General features: G+C 47.5%; 2 protein-coding genes across 2 annotated transcripts; both read right to left on the bottom strand.

Moving 5' to 3' along the window:
• Positions 1-160: 160 nt before the first annotated feature.
• On the bottom strand, positions 161-4,901 carry LOC135458400 (keratin, type I cytoskeletal 19-like). Its single transcript, XM_064733533.1, has 8 exons — positions 4,410-4,901; positions 3,461-3,543; positions 2,796-2,952; positions 2,267-2,428; positions 1,686-1,811; positions 1,312-1,538; positions 724-842; positions 161-186 (listed from the first exon to the last, which is right to left on the bottom strand). The coding sequence occupies exons 1-8, from the start codon at positions 4,899-4,901 to the stop codon at positions 161-163; spliced, it is 1,392 nt and encodes a 463-aa protein (XP_064589603.1).
• Positions 4,902-9,724: 4,823 nt separating this feature from the next.
• LOC135458687 (keratin, type I cytoskeletal 19-like) lies at positions 9,725-14,345 on the bottom strand. Its single transcript, XM_064733961.1, has 8 exons — positions 13,776-14,345; positions 12,766-12,848; positions 12,251-12,407; positions 11,913-12,074; positions 11,347-11,472; positions 11,016-11,242; positions 10,571-10,716; positions 9,725-9,805 (listed from the first exon to the last, which is right to left on the bottom strand). The coding sequence occupies exons 1-8, from the start codon at positions 14,343-14,345 to the stop codon at positions 9,780-9,782; spliced, it is 1,497 nt and encodes a 498-aa protein (XP_064590031.1). The 3' UTR covers positions 9,725-9,779.
• Between the last annotated feature and the right edge of the window lie 1,947 nt (positions 14,346-16,292).

Here is a 16,292-nt window from a genome sequence, read left to right as displayed (position 1 = left end):
ATTGCAGAACAGAAGAGCAGAACAGAGGAGGTGGCTCCTGACACCCCCTTTAGCTACGTGGCCAAGCATCACTGAGTTACTTCTACTTTCTCTGCACAGAGGGTGCAGTGAGCAGGGACTGTTCTCTGGGTTTCCCTGTCACCTTCCAGTCCGTTTCTCCTTAATCACAAATTCTCCTGCAGGTCACTGGAGAGAAAACACAGCAGTGTTATTGGATTGGAACACAAGTAAAATCCTTCACATAACAGATATCAGATCCTGGTGGTGCCCTTGTTTCTGGAATGTACTGCTAAGCTGGTGCAGCTGGCAGCAACCCAGGAAGCTCCAGAAATTCCCTAAATAATTTGCTTTAATGGGAATTTTCACTTGTAAAGTTATAGGTTTACTCTTCACTCTTTCCAGACTCTTTTGCTAAGCTCTGGCTGTTTTCTTCACATCTTCTTCCAAATTTTCCCATCATGCTTTATCTCCCTGGCCTTCTCCTCTGCATCCTACTGCTCCTTTTTGTCTCCTGTTTGCTTCCTCTATCCCATGTTCAGTCCAAGCTCTCTAAACCCATTTCTCAGTGACACCACCACGGTATCAGATCCCCCCTGTAGCACAGTGACTCTGAGTGGATGCCAATGACACATCCAGGAATGTGCTGTCTCCTGGCCTCAGTGCATGAGGAAATGAACAAAGCCAGTTCTCCTTTTGTGAAAATGCAGCCCTTACAACACTTACCTTGTATGTCTCCAGTCTTGCAGGGTGGGACCTGGGCCTGGCAGTGGGCACCTGAAGTTGTTGTGTAGGTGTGGCTCGTCCTAATGACCCCTCCACCAGTTCCCATTCCTCCTCCGTGACTAGTGGGATAAATTAGGTGAGAGAAATAGGGAATTTTAGAACTTTACATGTCACTGCTGACTGACTTCTGACACAAAGTCTCAAATTATGGCCTTTATAGGCATTACAGTATTTTACATCACATTTTCTTTCACTTTCAGAGTTGCTTTACATTTGTGCTCCCCCTTGGCATGGACAGTTCTCACCCAACTCACTATAAGAAAGGGACTGTCACCAATGCTGACATAATGCCAGGAGTGACAGTGTTGTCACCAGCAGTTAACAGATTTGGTGTTCTACTTTGCAGATCCCAAGCACTGACATTTAGTTCTGATTGACATGTTAATCACAAGAAGATTGTTCATGAGGCAACTTTTTCATCTCAGAGAAAGCCTTAAGCAGGACTGGAGATCAGGCTGGATACCCAATCTGTAATGCAGATCCCTGACATTTTCATTTATTCTCTAGTGGATCTGGAGAGGTACTTACATGAGGTCCTGCTGTCCTCCTTCCAACAAGCACCGGTAGGTCTGGATCTCCTGCTCCAGGCGGCACTTGACGTCCAGTAAGGTCTTGTACTCTTGGTTCTGGCACTCGATTTCTGCTCTTATTTCAGCCAACTGCTGCTCCACACACGTGATCTGGTTCTGTAGCTCACTGAGGAGAGAGTTGTACTGGCACTCTGTTTCAGCCAGAGATGATTCCAAGTTATTTCTCTGATAAGATAAGCAAAAAAACAACAACCATTTTAGTGTAACCCTCCAGTCAAAAAATGAATGAGCCATTCTCCACCATTGTGCTGGTTGGTTTCTGCTGAGAAACCCAGCAGTGACCAGTTGGAGCTGAGTCAGCTCATCACCCACCTGGCTGAGCTGAGCTTGGAGATCGATTTCCAGGGTTTGCAATTGGCGTCTCAGTTCAGTCACTTGGTTGTTGCACGTCTCCACCTCCTGACCACTTGTAATAACCTCCCGATTCACCTCCTCAATCTGAAATCACCAATCCAGGATAAAGAGCTTCAGGCATATCTGAGTAAGCTGGATTTGCTTTTACAGGAGCAGAACATGGTGAGTAAAAGGAAACAGGGAGCAAGGCAGGTTCTCTGTGCATAGGGTGTTCCCTACCAGCTCCCCTGCTTGTTCTTTTTACAAATCCCATTAACCTCGTGGCTATTAAATCACTTTAATCCAAATGTGGAATATCTCTGTTCCAACAACACACCACAAGGCCTTGTGGCAAATGCTGCTGTTCCAGATGGGACATAACAAACTAGTCAGACAGGCCTGTGGCTCCTGTGGAACACAGGGTATAATAAGTGCTGCTCTTGGGCTTCACTGAGAAGGAAGAACTGCTTATTGTCTCCATGTCTGGTCTCTAAAGGCTCCTGGGCCCGGGGCTGTGTGTGTCAGTCTGGGTTGCAGCACAAGTTAGGTTTGTTGCTTACCTTGCACTCGTACCAATCCTCGACTTCCTTGCGGTTGCGCGCTATCAGTGTTTCATACTGGCATCTCAAATCCTCCAAGATTTGCCTGAGATCTGGTCCCGGGCAGGCATTGACCTCCACACTCACATCTCCAGTTGATTGCTTCCTCAGGCAACTCATCTCCTGGAAATAAATCGCAGATCAGATCATACTGGTTTTTGGAAGGCAGCACAGAAAAGCAAATCTCAGTGGCCAAGAACCGCCCTCACTGTGAGACCTTCCTCCCTGCTGTGGCTGTGCAAGTGTTTTTCCAGGGAATCTGTTGGCTAATTTGTTTCTTCATCCACTGCCGTCAGCAGCAGCTTTCCCCTCTGGCATTCCCAGTACAAGCACAGCCCCTGCCAGATCTCCCTTCCCTTCTGAGGCAGAGTGCTCTGAGCCCCAGAAAGTTTGGTGGGAAAGCTGTGGCCCGAAAGTGGATAATTCACATTCCAAGCACAGTGGCAAAGCTTTCTGCCAGGGCCATGATGCAGGGCTGGGCAGGACCTACCTCCTCATGGTTCTTCTTCAGGCAGCAGAGCTCCTCCCGCAGCGACTCCAGCTGTGCCTCCAGGTCAGACCTGCACAGCGTCAGCTGGTCCAGCACCTGGCGCAGCCCGTTGATGTCGGCCTCCACGCTCTGGCGCAGCGCCAGCTCCGTCTCGTACCTGGGTTGGGACATAAAGCACAGATTCAGGATGGGGACGTCCCACATGGCTTCTGTTTGGGCCAGGATCTCCTTCCCCAGCTCCATGCTTTGACCTGCATTTTGCTGGATTTCTGCATGCCTTGGATTTCTGCACCACTTCATGTCTGTTAAGCTTTTCTTCCTTGTGGCTTTTTTTTCCCCTGCTCCTGCTCACTGTATATTTGGTGTCACTTACTCAGCTGCATTTCTGCTTTGTTGATCCCATCTGTGCTGGTCTGGGGTGAAAATGAGCCACTCCCTGAGCTGCCTGTCCCCAGCCTCACCACAAACGCCGTTGCTAAATGTTTTACCCAAGAACACTAATTAAGGGAGGGCTGGTGACCAGGAGCAAAATGCCTTTCATCATCCTGCCCTACCGAAGTGGCGTGGGGAGACGTGTCTGGAGCCTCTGTAATTAGGGCTCTGAGCCTCCCAGGGAGGGGGAAAGGAGCAGGGGGGAGGCAGCAGGTTCATAGAGGGGCACTCACTTCACACGGAAATCATCAGCAGCCATCCTGCTGTTATCAATGTCCAGGATGATCTTGTTGTTATCAATGGTTGCGCAGACAATCTGGAAAATAGCAAACCATGAGAGATGTCTCCTCTCTGCTGTTCTACTCTATAGGTTTTTCTGCTTTGCATTTAGGTAGGAACTCTTCACATTTTCCTTTTTCTGTTACCTTCTTACATAAGTAACCTTGTCCCTTAAGCAGAGAAGTTGAAGGAGGTGGCTTTGCCTCCTTTACTCACAGAAGAAAGGAGATCAGCCACACAGAGCTGGGAATTAAAGAGTTGTGGGATGGGACTTCCCAGTTTCAAGATCTGAAGGCAAGTTCCAAAGATGCTTCAAAAAATAAACCTAAAGAACCTTCCTTAAGATTGTGAATCTCAACTGACATTCAAGCTGGAATGTTCTGGCCTTCAGATTTAAGGACTTTCAGGGAGCATGGAGGGAAGGGGTCTTTAAGCCTTAAGATCTGCCATACATTTCATTGTGGACTTATTAATGTCAGGCTGTTTGTGTCACTGTGACAATCAGTTTCAATTCTCAGCTTTTCCCATCTAGAGATTTATAATCTTTCATTTGATTGTCTGACAAAACATTCAAAGTGTATGTTTTTATTGTCCCTTAGTTTGCATTGCTCTCCCTGTGGGGCTGACACCACTATATTTTCTCCGAGTACATCGGTTACATTTGCAATTATACAGTCACATACAATGTACCAAACCATCCTTTTCCTCTTTCAGAGCATTCTCCCACACTCATACCACCTTGCAGCCCCCACACTCAGCAATGTCATAGGGGAATTTGCCAAAATTCCTGTTTACAAAGACATTCACAAGCACCAGCGTTCCCTCCCACAACTGCAGTAGATTCTAAACACAAACTCAGGAATAAGCTTTCCAAAGGGGAGGAACAACCTGAGGGGGGCTTACCTGGTTCTGGAGATCTTCAATCTCTTTGTAGTAGCAGCTGTAGTCGCGGGGCTCGCAGGAGAGGCCCTGTGTTGCGTACCACTCTCTGATCCTGCACTCCAGCTCAGCATTCTCCTTCTCCAAGCACTTCACCTTGTCCAGGTAGGAGGCCAGGCGGTCATTGAGGTTCTGCATGGTGACCTTCTCATCGCAGGATGAAAGCAAGCAGTCGCCACCAAGACCCCCAACAACCACACCGCCTCCGAGGCCAAACCCGAGGCCATTGCCATAGCAGTTGCCACCTCCATAGCTCCCACCAGCCAAGCTCCCAACACTCAGTCCCCCTCCATAATTCACTCCACCGCAGTAGCTCCTTCCAGAAAAACCTCTGCCACTGCCTATGCCAAAGGAAGAAATCCGTGCTCCACCACCACCACCACCAATGATGCAGCTGCCACCGCTGCTCCTGCCTTTGCTAGACACGGTAATGGTCTCCTTAATGTTGCAACTCATGGCGACAGCGGTGGGAAATGCAAGCAGAAGCCCAAAGCAAGATGCACAGCTTGATACGAAATCAGACTGCGAGCTGGCCCTGGCCGCCCATCCCTATTTATACCTTCCACAGTGGGTGTCACCTCTGCTCCTTCTTCCCATAAGGCTGGCTACTCCAGCCATTGGTGCCAAGAATAATTTCTCAAAGGGAAGTTTCCTTTCAAGAAGCCTGGTAGACAAGGAAGATGCTTTACATGTCTCTTGCTAATTTCAAAAATACATTAGCAATAATGTTTTATGAATCATCAGCTTTTTGTTTATGATGCAAACTTACAGCGTTAAGCCAGGAAAAACACTGTCCTAAATTACATACCAGGAAGAAATCATTAAAGGTTATTGCATCAAAGAGGTCTTTATCTCTCATTAATTTATTTTCATTTTATTTTGAGTTGAATAAGCAGTTTTCATGCAAGGTGCTGAGGTTGGAATATGTAAGATGAAAAAGAAAGAAGAAATACTAAGTTTGCTTTTCGAGTGATGTATGAAGAATGATGTAAGAACTCTGGAAAGATCAGAGACACAGAGATTAACCTTTAAATCTCTCCACTGCCAAGATGACAAATCTGAAACACTCTGCTGTGAGACAAGTGAGACCAAGGAGGGAACTCATAATGGGCACGGATGAAAGGTTCTTCATACATGATTGTGGCTCTCCAGTAATCCACAAAGGATTTGTTTTATTATGTGGAGTGTGTAAAGGAAGGTAAAAGTGCTTTAAGTATTTCCTGTTGTTCAGTGAAAGATAATTTCTGCACTTCTCCTCATTATGGGTTGTTATTGTTGCTGGGAAAGGGTGGGTTTGAAACACTGGATGGGAGTGGAAACATCCTATGGCCAATTTCTCTGTCAATACATGCTGCATTTTAATCAGAGCTTTGGGATTGCTGTCCTGGGACATATAAAGACAGAACTGCTGATAGAGCTGCAGAGCAGTCACTGCCCTGTGGAGTTCTGCCTGGGCTGGAGAATCTGGATTTGGTACAAACTAGAGACTGTCTATCAGTAATGTTTCCAGATCTTACTTAAGCAAAGAAAATAAAAAGTAAGAATCCTTTCACAGTCTTGTAATCAAAATTCAGGCTAAGCCTCTTTTCATGAGATGTTTTGCTGAGGTTCCAGAGCACTGGCCTTCTCCCTAGGGAGCCCCTTTCCAGTGGCCATGGAGCAAGGGACAGGCATTCCATGGCTTTCTGAACCCAGCTCTTCCTTGTAAGAAATTCTCCAAATCTCCTTCACCAGGGAAAAGTGAGCTCAAACTCTTGCTGAAATCCTCACTCAGTGTCAGCATTGTGGATTGGAATAGCTATTGTTATGGCAGGTAAATGATCCCTTTACCTAAGGACTGACTTTCCTCAGTATTCATGGATTTACCCATCACTTTATTGCTCTTATTCTTATTTCTGTTAAAAAGATGTCTCCCCTTTTCTTTGCCTCCTTGGATGTTCCTTATCCATGCCATGAAAGGCAGAAGCATTCCAGTGATCTCTCCAGCAGGCTGGAGACAGGTAAGGAGAGGCTTCCCACAGTGATTTACTTGCAGCTGGACCCAACACAGTGCCTGCACATCAACCTACCCTCCCTGACACACTGGGCCTCCCTCTGGCCCCAAACCACATAGAAATAAAGCTCAGAACAGCTAAAAGCTCAAATAAAGTTTATTGCGTATAGGAAAGAATCACCAGATTTCATTGCTAGGACTGGAGAAGATAATTGGGAGTCAGGGTGTGGTGGCAGGAGCAAACCGAAACTGCTGAAAGCTGCGTCGCTGGAAGCTTCGCCTGCTCTGCGGATGATTCCTCAGGAATTTCCCAACAGCTGCGTGCAGCCAGCATCTCCTGAGTGAGCACACATTCCTCCCCCAGCCCCGCAGTTATCACCGGGCACATCAGTGTAGCTCAGGCAGAAACACGGGATGACTTGTGCTCCGTGGGAGTGGAGGGTGTCTGCAGGCTGGGGATGCTCCTGCTCCTCAGAGACACTCGGTCCCCTCTGCCCCTCACAGCTCTGTGTGCCCGCAGCAACCCCCTGTGCCCAGAGCTTCTCCTGCACACACTTCCCTCTGTCTTGTTATTTATCCTGTTTGTCTCCAGGAAATGAGGGCACTAAGACAAAACTAAGTAATTGTTCCTTAAAAATTTAAATTAAGCTTTCCCTCATGTTTTCATTCAGTTATTTGAACTCATGAGCTTCCTGGGTCTGTCTCATCAGCACAAAGAAATAGGAAAATCTTATGGAAATGTAGCTTCCAATGTTTGCAGCTCCATAATTTGCAGCTCTTTAATAAATGAAGCGTTTCCAGGGTGTTTTCTGCTGGGGAACTGTTAATCACAACCTGCCTCTCCTGAGCTGCCTTCAGGACTCAACCCAACTTGTAGGTCCACAAACAACATCAGAGCGTCCCAGAAGCTGAGGCTGTACCCCCCAGGGCCTTTCCAGAGGCATATTCATAATTTCTGGATCATTAGAGTCTCTTTCTGACCGTGTCATTAGTTCTCTTTCACCTCTCAGGAATTCAGGACAGCTCCTTTATGAAAGTGCATGCTTTGGACCTGCTGGATGTGGTGGAAAGGGTGGGAAGGTCTTTGATATGAGCCCAGGGAATCTGGAGGAGCAGCTAGATGTCAGTAGCAGTTCGCAAGAGGAGGAACCAGCCCACAGCTGGTGGGAATCAGCTGGGGCTGCCAGGAGAGACTGGGAAGCTTTTACATACCACAGGTAGCCAAGAGTTTCCAGAAGAGTGCAAACTGGAGGAGTCTCAGTGCAGTGTCTTTGTATTTCTAGAAACAAGAGTGTGAGGACTGAGATTGGGAAGGATTGAGGCTAAAAAGGGCAGCAGTGGGTTATGTCACTGTCTGTCTTTGCACTGAACAAGGCAGGAGGAGACAGTGGGAATGGAAAGGGAAAGATTTGCTTTTTAACTTCTCAGCCAGAGCTCTGAGAACAACAGGGATATCCACTGGAGTCCAACACAAGGGAATTTGCCATTATAGCCACAATTTGTATCTCTTGATCTCTTGTGAAGCACTGGCCATACATGCCTACTGAAAGAATTCTGCATCAAGTCTGGGACTTCATGCAGGGCTGGAACTGAACTTTAAATAATGCTTAATTTGTTTTGGTTTAAAAACTTCTACCTTTGGCCACTCCTCTGAGTCACTGCAGGTGTTCCAGCACTGCATTATCTTGTCTTGCCCATGGATACTATTAGTGTGTGGTAGATGAAATAAAGAAATATCACAGGAACATCTTCTCTCTGTGGCCTCTCACAACAGGAGAAGGGCACCTTTCACCTGCTCCCTGAGACATTAGGGGTTGAACTTCTTCAGGCACTTGCTCCCATGTTAAATTTCTGTTTCATCAGAGAAATTGGTGTCTTTATAAAAGAACTGGCAGTAGAAAAGTGTGCCACACTATACTGTATGTCCAGTCCTGAAGTGGTTCTGTCTTTGTACCTGTTCTCCTCCTGTCCTGAGTCTGGCAGTTCCATAATCTCCAGCCTTTGATGGAAAAGGAATAACCAGGAGTTTTGCTTTACTGGGTCATCTCACAGGTGAATGTGACTCTGTAACAGGCACACCACTACCAAAACCACCACTGCTTGGCTTTCTGGACCAAGAATTTAATCCTCAAAACAACTTCATAACACTTTGAACTGCCAGTTCTCCAGACCCAGAGTGACTCTGCCAGCTCAGCGTGGCCCACGGCTGCTCTGCAGGTCAGGGCCAGGACAAAACCAGCTCAGCACCAGCTGCTGGTCAAGGCCAGGGAGGGACTGACCTGCCTGGTCTGTCACAATTGGGTGGCTCTGGGTGTCCAAAGGCCTTGCCTGGCTTTTTTCTCAATTTTATTCTCTGATAAGCTGCACCTTTTCAGTTCCCACCCTGCCCTCTGCAGCTTCCCAGACAAGGTGTGTTTAACACAGAGATGATCTTTCAACCACTCTCCATGTTCAGGTTGAAACTCTTGGCAATCAGAGAATGACCAGTAAATGACTCAATCCCTGTGTGAAAAGAGAGGAGATAAACCTTTTGCCTGCAGTCCTTTTCCCAGTGTGAAGATTCCCATAGAATGAAAGGGATAGGTTTGAACATAAGCCATGTCAGCAGAAATGGAATCAGTTGTGGACACCAAGATTTCATCGTCAACAGTCCCCAGGCTGGGAGACAGAGCATGAGAGTGCTCAGCCCAGATCTGTCAGCACTAGACTGGGACCAAGGCAAACTATCTTTGGATGTTCCATCACTGACTTTCAAAATTCTTCTAAAACTGTGTTTCACCCAATGCTGTGTGGGAAGGACACAGGCCTGTCCATGGGGGTTAGGGCAGGCGTCACACAGGAATGGGCAACGTCTGCCTCAGGCTGTGACAACAGGGAGGAGCTGGACAGGTCAGCAAGGCCCCTCTCTCCTGCTGGCAAAGCAGCTTTGTTCCCAGTGCAGGATGATCCTGACTGGTTTGGGTGCCCCTTGCTGATGGATCAGCAGCTGGTGTTCAAAAGGAACTCAGTTTCAGACACAGATTCTTGATTGCATTAGGCAGAAGCAAAGTTTTATTAGAAACATTTTTCACGAGCAGGTACATAAGTGATCATAGCCCTGGCTGACTACAGCATAGTCTTGGTGCTGGGCCACACACAGCAATACAGACTGAAAAGCAAATAGCAAAATAAAGCAGAATGTGGCTCAATGCTCTGCTCATCCCTCTGACACATTGCTTAGCATGGCTGAGCAACAGACGAGCACGCTCCGTGCTCTCTGCAGACACATGCACTAAATATTCTCTCTCTTCATCTGTAGCTCTGCTTCAGGCTTCTCTTGTTGGATATTCTCGTTTCTCTGCTTAATCACAAATCCTTCGGCAAGGCACTGGAGAGATCAAAGGAAACATTACTGTGTTTATAACAAAAATAGATTCTTTCCCACACTGTCATTCTCTACACGTGATTGTTTCACAAGCAAATTCAATTAGAATTTCAGATAAATACTGCCCCTTCCTGGGAAGATCTGATGGCTCCTGCCAGCCTGGCAGATGGATCTGTCACTGGCTGCAGCAGAGGCTGCATCAAAATGCCAAAAGATGGAAGCTGCAGACACTGCTCCAGCAGCAATCTGGATGAGGGAATGGCACTGGGGTCCATGCTACATCAATGCCCCTGCTCACGTCATTCTCCTGGCCCAGCTGTCACTATATTTCCTTCTTTCCTTTTCAGCTTGGCTGGAAGTTTTGCTTTGAATGAGGGCTAGTAGTTGTCTGCCAGTATTCCCATGATTCCTGCCCTTTCTTTGCCCACTTGATTTCTGAGTACCTTTCTTTTTCCTCCTCTTTCCTTTATCCCTCATTTCACGTCAATCCTTTCCCCAAGTTCTCCATGGCTTGCCTGCCTGCTGGCTCTGTCCCTCTCCCTTCTATCCCTCTTCCCTCTGGCAATTTTCATGCATCCCAGCAGAGTGCCAGCTCCCAAAATCTCTCCTCTCAGCCACTCCTCTGTGGCTCCTTTCCTGTATTTCCCAAGGGCCCCACAATAAAACTTTCAAGTAGCACCTGTAAGCTACATGGAAAAGATCTTCCAGCCCATCAGTGCTGGATAGAGCAGAGAAGACTGAAAATGTTTAGAGTGGAACAGTTCTTACCTTGGATCTCCGCAGCTGCACAGGATGGGATCTGGGCAGACGAAGTGTAAGTGTGGCTTGTCCTAATGATGCCTCCTCCTCCTATCCCACTGCTTCTTGCAACTCCTCCTCCTAGACTTGAAGACTGACCAATTCCTCCTTGCTGACTGAGGAGACAGCAAAATGACATTTTAGTGACAGAAATAACAGATAAGCTAGAGTTACAGATGGTCAGCACCCCTGCTGCTCTCAGTCTGCTTCCATTTTCAGCAGAAAAATGTTGCAATTCTCCTTGTGGCACCAACAGCACAGGAGAGGAAGCAGTTCACCACCCTTACACCAGGCAGGCCAAACAGATCAGTAGGGGAGAATGAGCTCAGCAGGTCCTTCACTTTGCTCTTATGTTGAAATAACCAGGACACAGATATTTTATTGTATTTTTTTGGTGTGTCCCAAGCCCACTTACATAAGGTCCTGCTGGCCGCCCTCCAGCAGGCAGCGGTACGTGTGGATCTCCTGCTCCAGGCGGCACTTGACGTCCAGCAGGATCTTGTACTCTTGGTTCTGGCACTCCATCTCTGCCCGCAGGTCACCCAGCTGCTGCTCCACGCAGGTGATCTGGCTCTGCAGCTCAGCAAGGTGGTTGTTGTAGCGACACTCTGTCTCCGCCAGCGAGGACTCCAGATTGTCCCTCTGAGGAGAGACATGGGACATAAGACAAATACAGGCAGGAGAAACACTGCATTTAGCTATGACTTCTGTGAGATGGATGAGGTTTGTACCAGCTCATCACCCACCTGGCTGAGTTGAGCTTGGAGATCGATTTCCAGGGCTTGCAATTGGCGTCTCAGTTCAGTCACTTGGTTGTTGCACGTCTCCACCTCCTGACCACTCGTAATAACCTCCCGATTCACCTCCTCAATCTGAAATCACCAGTCCAGGATAAAGAGCTTTAGGGAATGTGCAGTATGAGTTGGATCAAGTATTAAGGAAAGAGCAAAGAAGTTAGCAAAGACATGAAATGAGAAAGGTTTGGGTGAAAACTCTCATCCTAATGGCAGTGTAAAACCTGGCTGGTCATTCCTCTTGTTCTTCTAATAAAGCTGCTTCCAGTTCTTCTCACCACTTAACTGCTTTGTAGAGAATTCATACCTCAAGTCCCACCAACATGCAGCGCTTCCTTCAGCCCATTACAGGGACACAGGGTGGCAGTTGTCCCTCCCTTGTGTCACTTGGTCAGTGTCAAGAAATGCTAAATGTTCTTACAGGCTTTTTTGTGGTTTTTACATGCAATAAATCCCTGTGGGCTGATTGCTTGGGAGTTAGCCAGGGAAAGTCAGAGCTGTGGGAATTATTTACTCACCTTGCACTCGTACCAATCCTCAACTTCTTTGCGGTTTCGTTCAATCAGCGTCTCATACTGGCACCTCATCTCCTCCAGGATCTTCCTCAGGTCTGGGCCAGGGCAGGCATTGACCTCCACGCTCACATCTCCAGTCGATTGCTTCCTCAGACAGCACATTTCCTGCAAACACCATCCAGATCAGATCAGGTCAGGTTTAAAACAAAAGAAAGAACTGAGGGAGCCAAGTTCAGAGCCCAGGACCTTCACAGCTCCTGGGTCACACGATGGTCTCCATCACCCCGGGGCGATGGATCCCACTGGAGTGAACGCTTTGTACAGGAGAGGGCAGGACCTACCTCCTCATGGTTCTTCTTCAGGCAGCAGAGCTCCTCCCGCAGCGACTCCAGCTGTGCCTCCAGGTCAGACCTGCACAGCGTCAGCTGGTCCAGCACCTGGCGCAGCCCGTTGATGTCGGCCTCCACGCTCTGGCGCAGCGCCAGCTCCGTCTCGTACCTGCGAGGGAGGAGGCAAGCAAGAAAGAGCACTCAGTGTCTGACACCACCTGCATTTCTGAGCTCTGACAGGAAAGACCAAAACTTTCCCCTCTGAAAGACAGCATGGAATGTCTGGAAGTGCTGGAATGGCAGCTTGGCTGAACCCTCCCTGCTCCCAGTCTGCAGATCCCTTCTGCTTCCTTTAATCTCCACTCTAAACCAGCTTGGCATCTCAAACTCCCCCTCCTGGAGCTGCTCCTAATTAGACACTGGATGAGAGAATTCTTCTGCACAGCCTCAGCCTGTCCTGGGTCACAGGAGAGCAGCTGAGAGCCCTGAGGGGGGTGACAGAGGAGGAGACAGCCCCAGGTACTCACTTCACTCGGAAGTCATCGGCTGTCATCCTGCTGTTGTCGATGTTCAGAATGATCTTGTTGTTGTCTATGGTTGCACAGACAATCTGGAAAAAGAACATTTGTTCCTGGTCTCTGCTCCATGTCCTTGGGCTCAAGACACCCATTGCCTGGAGCAACCACACCCTCTTTCTCCCCCTCTTTTTTTTTAAATCCTGGGTATTATGGATGGGGACCTGAGGAGTGCAGCACTCACAGGGATATTCAGGGAAGGGCAGTGAAATCATTAAAATTATAAAATTCATGGTTCAGGTGCAGAGAGTCCAGGAGACGTAATTACTGTCCAGCACCTGCTACAATCCACCTCAGCCAATTAAATCTAAATCTTATGAGATTTAAAGTTTTATTTCAAGAATTAATGATGAGCCTATCTTCTTCAGTCTCTTTCCTGGATTCTTTTCTCTTTACTCTTTGTGCATTGACTTCTTAAATATTTGCCAAACACTTTGCAAAGATTTTGAATTTTAAATTGCCCATTCTAAATGTGTTATGGCCATGTTCTCTTTATTCTTAGTTTTAATTAGATGTCCTATATTTCCCACTTCTACATGAAAGAGTAAACTAATATGGAAAAGGAAATAAAGCTTAACTGAAATTCTGCAAGACTATGACAATAACATAAATTCAGGCAAATTGATGTGATCCATTATTTATTTATCTTTTAGTTCTCTTCTTGTCATATACCTATTTGACCACTTTGGCACAAACTAAATTAAAAAAGACTACTGAGCCCATCCAGATGCATTCCAGGAAGTAACATTTTCCCCTTCAATATATCTGATGAATAACAGCAACAGAGACAAACTCTCCAGTTTTATCTCTGAGCTCTGGGCTTTCCACAGGCAGAAGCTGTAATTGCTGTTTGCAAAAGGCATTTTACAGCAATGATTTTTTACTCCTGATAATGGACTGAGTTATGAACCAGCACCAGAAAGAGCCTTGCAAGAGAGAAAGCAGCAGGGAGGGGGTGTTACCTGGTTCTGAAGGTCTTCTATTTCTTTATAATAGCAGCTGTAGTCCCGTGGCTCACAAAAAGGGCCCTGCTTGGCATACCACTCCCTGATCCTGCACTCCAGGTCAGCATTCTCTTGTTCCAGGCACCTCACCTTGTCCAGGTAAGAAGCCAGGCGATCATTCAGATTTTGCATGGTGACCTTCTCGTCACCAGAAAGAAGAATGCCATCACCAGAAAAACCACCTCCACCAAGACCCATCCCCATGCCACCTCCCATGCCACCGCCAAAGCGAGCGCTGCCACCACTGAACCCCATGCCTTGGCATCCTCCGAGGACCGTGGCTCCTAAGCCACCTCCAAAGTTCCCACCGACCAAGCTGCCGGTGCTCAGTCCCCCTCCATAATTCACACCACCGCAGTAGCTTCTCCCAGAAAAGCCTCGGCCACCGCCTATCCCGCAGGTGGTGTATCTTCCAGAGGAGACCGAGGAGATGCGCGCCGCGCCACCACCGCCACCACCGATCACACAGCTGCCGCCGCTGGTCCTGCCCCTGAGAGAGCCAGTTGTCTGCTTAATACTACAGCTCATGGCGAGGCCCAGCTGCAGCGCCAACCCACAGCCCAAAGCAAGATGCAGAGCGTGATACTGAGTCCGACTGCAGGCTGGCGGCTGCTGCAGGTCTCCATTTATACCTTCCAAAGGGGGTGTCACCTGTGGGGTGTTTCTTCTTCCCACGGGGCTGGCTAGTCTGGCTGTTTATGCCAAGATTAAATAGCCCATAGGCAGTTTCCCTCTAGAAATCCCAGTTCACAAGGAAGATACTTTACATGTCAGCAGCTTATTCCAAAAAGTAAAATAGTGTTTTATGAGTCATCAGCTTTTTGTATGATGCAAACTTTGCAACAAGTCAAGAAAAAAAGTTGCCCTAGATTATGTACAAAGAAGAACCATTGGTATTTATAACATCAAAGTGCCTTTTATCTTATATTAATTTGTATTTATTCTTAGTCCAATAACCATTTTTTATATCACATGGTAGAGCTTGTGAAACAAAAAATGGAAAACTAATAGAATTTCTCACTTCTGAAAAGTGTGAACAGTTGTGACTGTAGTAGAGAACAGACAACAGACACTGTGGTGTGGATGTTGGTCACCTGGCACAGCTCTGAATACCTGCTCTATTGTGAGATTTCCAAAATCACTGAGGTAAATCCCCCATGGATTTAGTTCCCTATTTATGGCTTAAATGTCTTTAGTTATGCAAACACAAGAAGTCAAGTTGCTTGCACTGTGAAGCTCAGTCCTGCTCAGTGTCCCCTGTGCATGAGTGACACACAGGTTGATGTCAACTGCATGAAGGACCCTGCTGAAGTTATTTTTCAATTGCTTTAATTGCTGTCCATGCTTTCTCAGTTTGTGGTGACGATAGATAAAGACAGAGATGACAGGAAAGGGAGTATCCACAAGTGATATATCCAGATCCCTGGATATGAAGATTGCCATTACGAAGATTGTGCTGCACACCAAATAAGAAGGAGAAAAGCTTTCTGCATTTCTCATGGAGTTTTTCTGAGCAGTAGCAGGTATCAGCACAGCCTGGCTGGTCAGAGGAGCACAACCTCCCATCCAGGCAGGCAATAGCCAAGGGAGAATTCAGAGAACTGGCTCCACCGGTGCCAGTGTCCTTCTCCAGCCGCCGCTGTAATGAGAGGATATTCCGCTCTCCAGGGGACGATGGCTTCTGTTCCCTACAGCGTGGAATTTCCACTCAACTCTTGCTCACAAAGCAGCCTTTGACTGGAGGATGTCCCATATGCACAGGAGCAGTTGTGACAGATCCCTGTTGGCAGTGAGGGTGACACTGCAGGAGCTCTGAGAGCAGCGTCCCCTCTGGGAGGAAGAGCAGAGAAAACCAACGCTCGTACCCTCAGCTGCTTTTACTCATGAGAAGTTGGTGACTGCTGTCACCGTGGTAGGAGAGTGTCCCCAAGCACATTTAGATAGGATCGTCTTCACACCAGCATGAGTTAAAGCTTTCCACTCTCCAGTGGGATAATTTATTTCTTTACTTAGATCAAAAATGATAAAAAGCCGCCTACCCAAGGCTGGCGGCATCCAGGAATATTCATTATTCATATGGTGCAGGGAAATAACTTGCTTAAGGACAGAGCTGAAGTCTGTCGGAGCTCGGATTCCTCCCTGAGACTGCAGTGCCTGAAATACAAGTCCATCCTCCCCCAAGACACAGCCCCTGTGCTCCCCACACAGCCTAGACTCACAGTCGGGAAAATCATGAACAAAAAGGAGGAGAGGGAGCAAATCTGGCTTTCATCCGTCATTTTGAGGAATATAATTGAAGACAGGGTGTGGCTGTTGGAGCCAAGAGAAATTAATATAATGCTTGCTTGGAGCTTCGCTTCTGCTGGAGAGGTTTTCAGGAGTTACCCAAGAGCAACCTGCAGAGATGGGGCTGGGGGTGCCTTTCTTTCCCTTGCAGATTGTTGAATTCAGGGGGAGACACTGCAGATGTTGGGC

Source organism: Zonotrichia leucophrys, chromosome 27 (genome assembly GCF_028769735.1).
Source record: "Zonotrichia leucophrys gambelii isolate GWCS_2022_RI chromosome 27, RI_Zleu_2.0, whole genome shotgun sequence".
Lineage (NCBI taxonomy): Eukaryota > Metazoa > Chordata > Aves > Passeriformes > Passerellidae > Zonotrichia > Zonotrichia leucophrys.
Note: the sequence above shows the minus strand (reverse complement) of the source record. Positions and strands in the feature narration are given on the sequence as shown.

Bases quoted from the DNA above. Each gene is read 5' to 3' on its own strand.
- LOC135458687 (XM_064733961.1), bottom strand. From the start codon at position 14,345: ATGAGCTGTAGTATTAAGCAGACAACTGGCTCTCTCAGGGGCAGGACC. The intron at 12,408-12,765 runs GTGAGTACCTGG...CCTCCCTCGCAG, and splicing joins GCCGATGACTTCCGAGTGAA to GTACGAGACGGAGCTGGCGC. The intron at 11,243-11,346 runs GTGGGTGATGAG...GTCTCTCCTCAG, and splicing joins TCCAAGCTCAACTCAGCCAG to AGGGACAATCTGGAGTCCTC.
- LOC135458400 (XM_064733533.1), bottom strand. From the start codon at position 4,901: ATGAGTTGCAACATTAAGGAGACCATTACCGTGTCTAGCAAAGGCAGG. The intron at 2,953-3,460 runs GTGAGTGCCCCT...GTCCCAACCCAG, and splicing joins GCTGATGATTTCCGTGTGAA to GTACGAGACGGAGCTGGCGC. The intron at 187-723 runs GTAAGTGTTGTA...TTTTCTCTCCAG, and splicing joins CAAGACTGGAGACATACAAG to TGACCTGCAGGAGAATTTGT.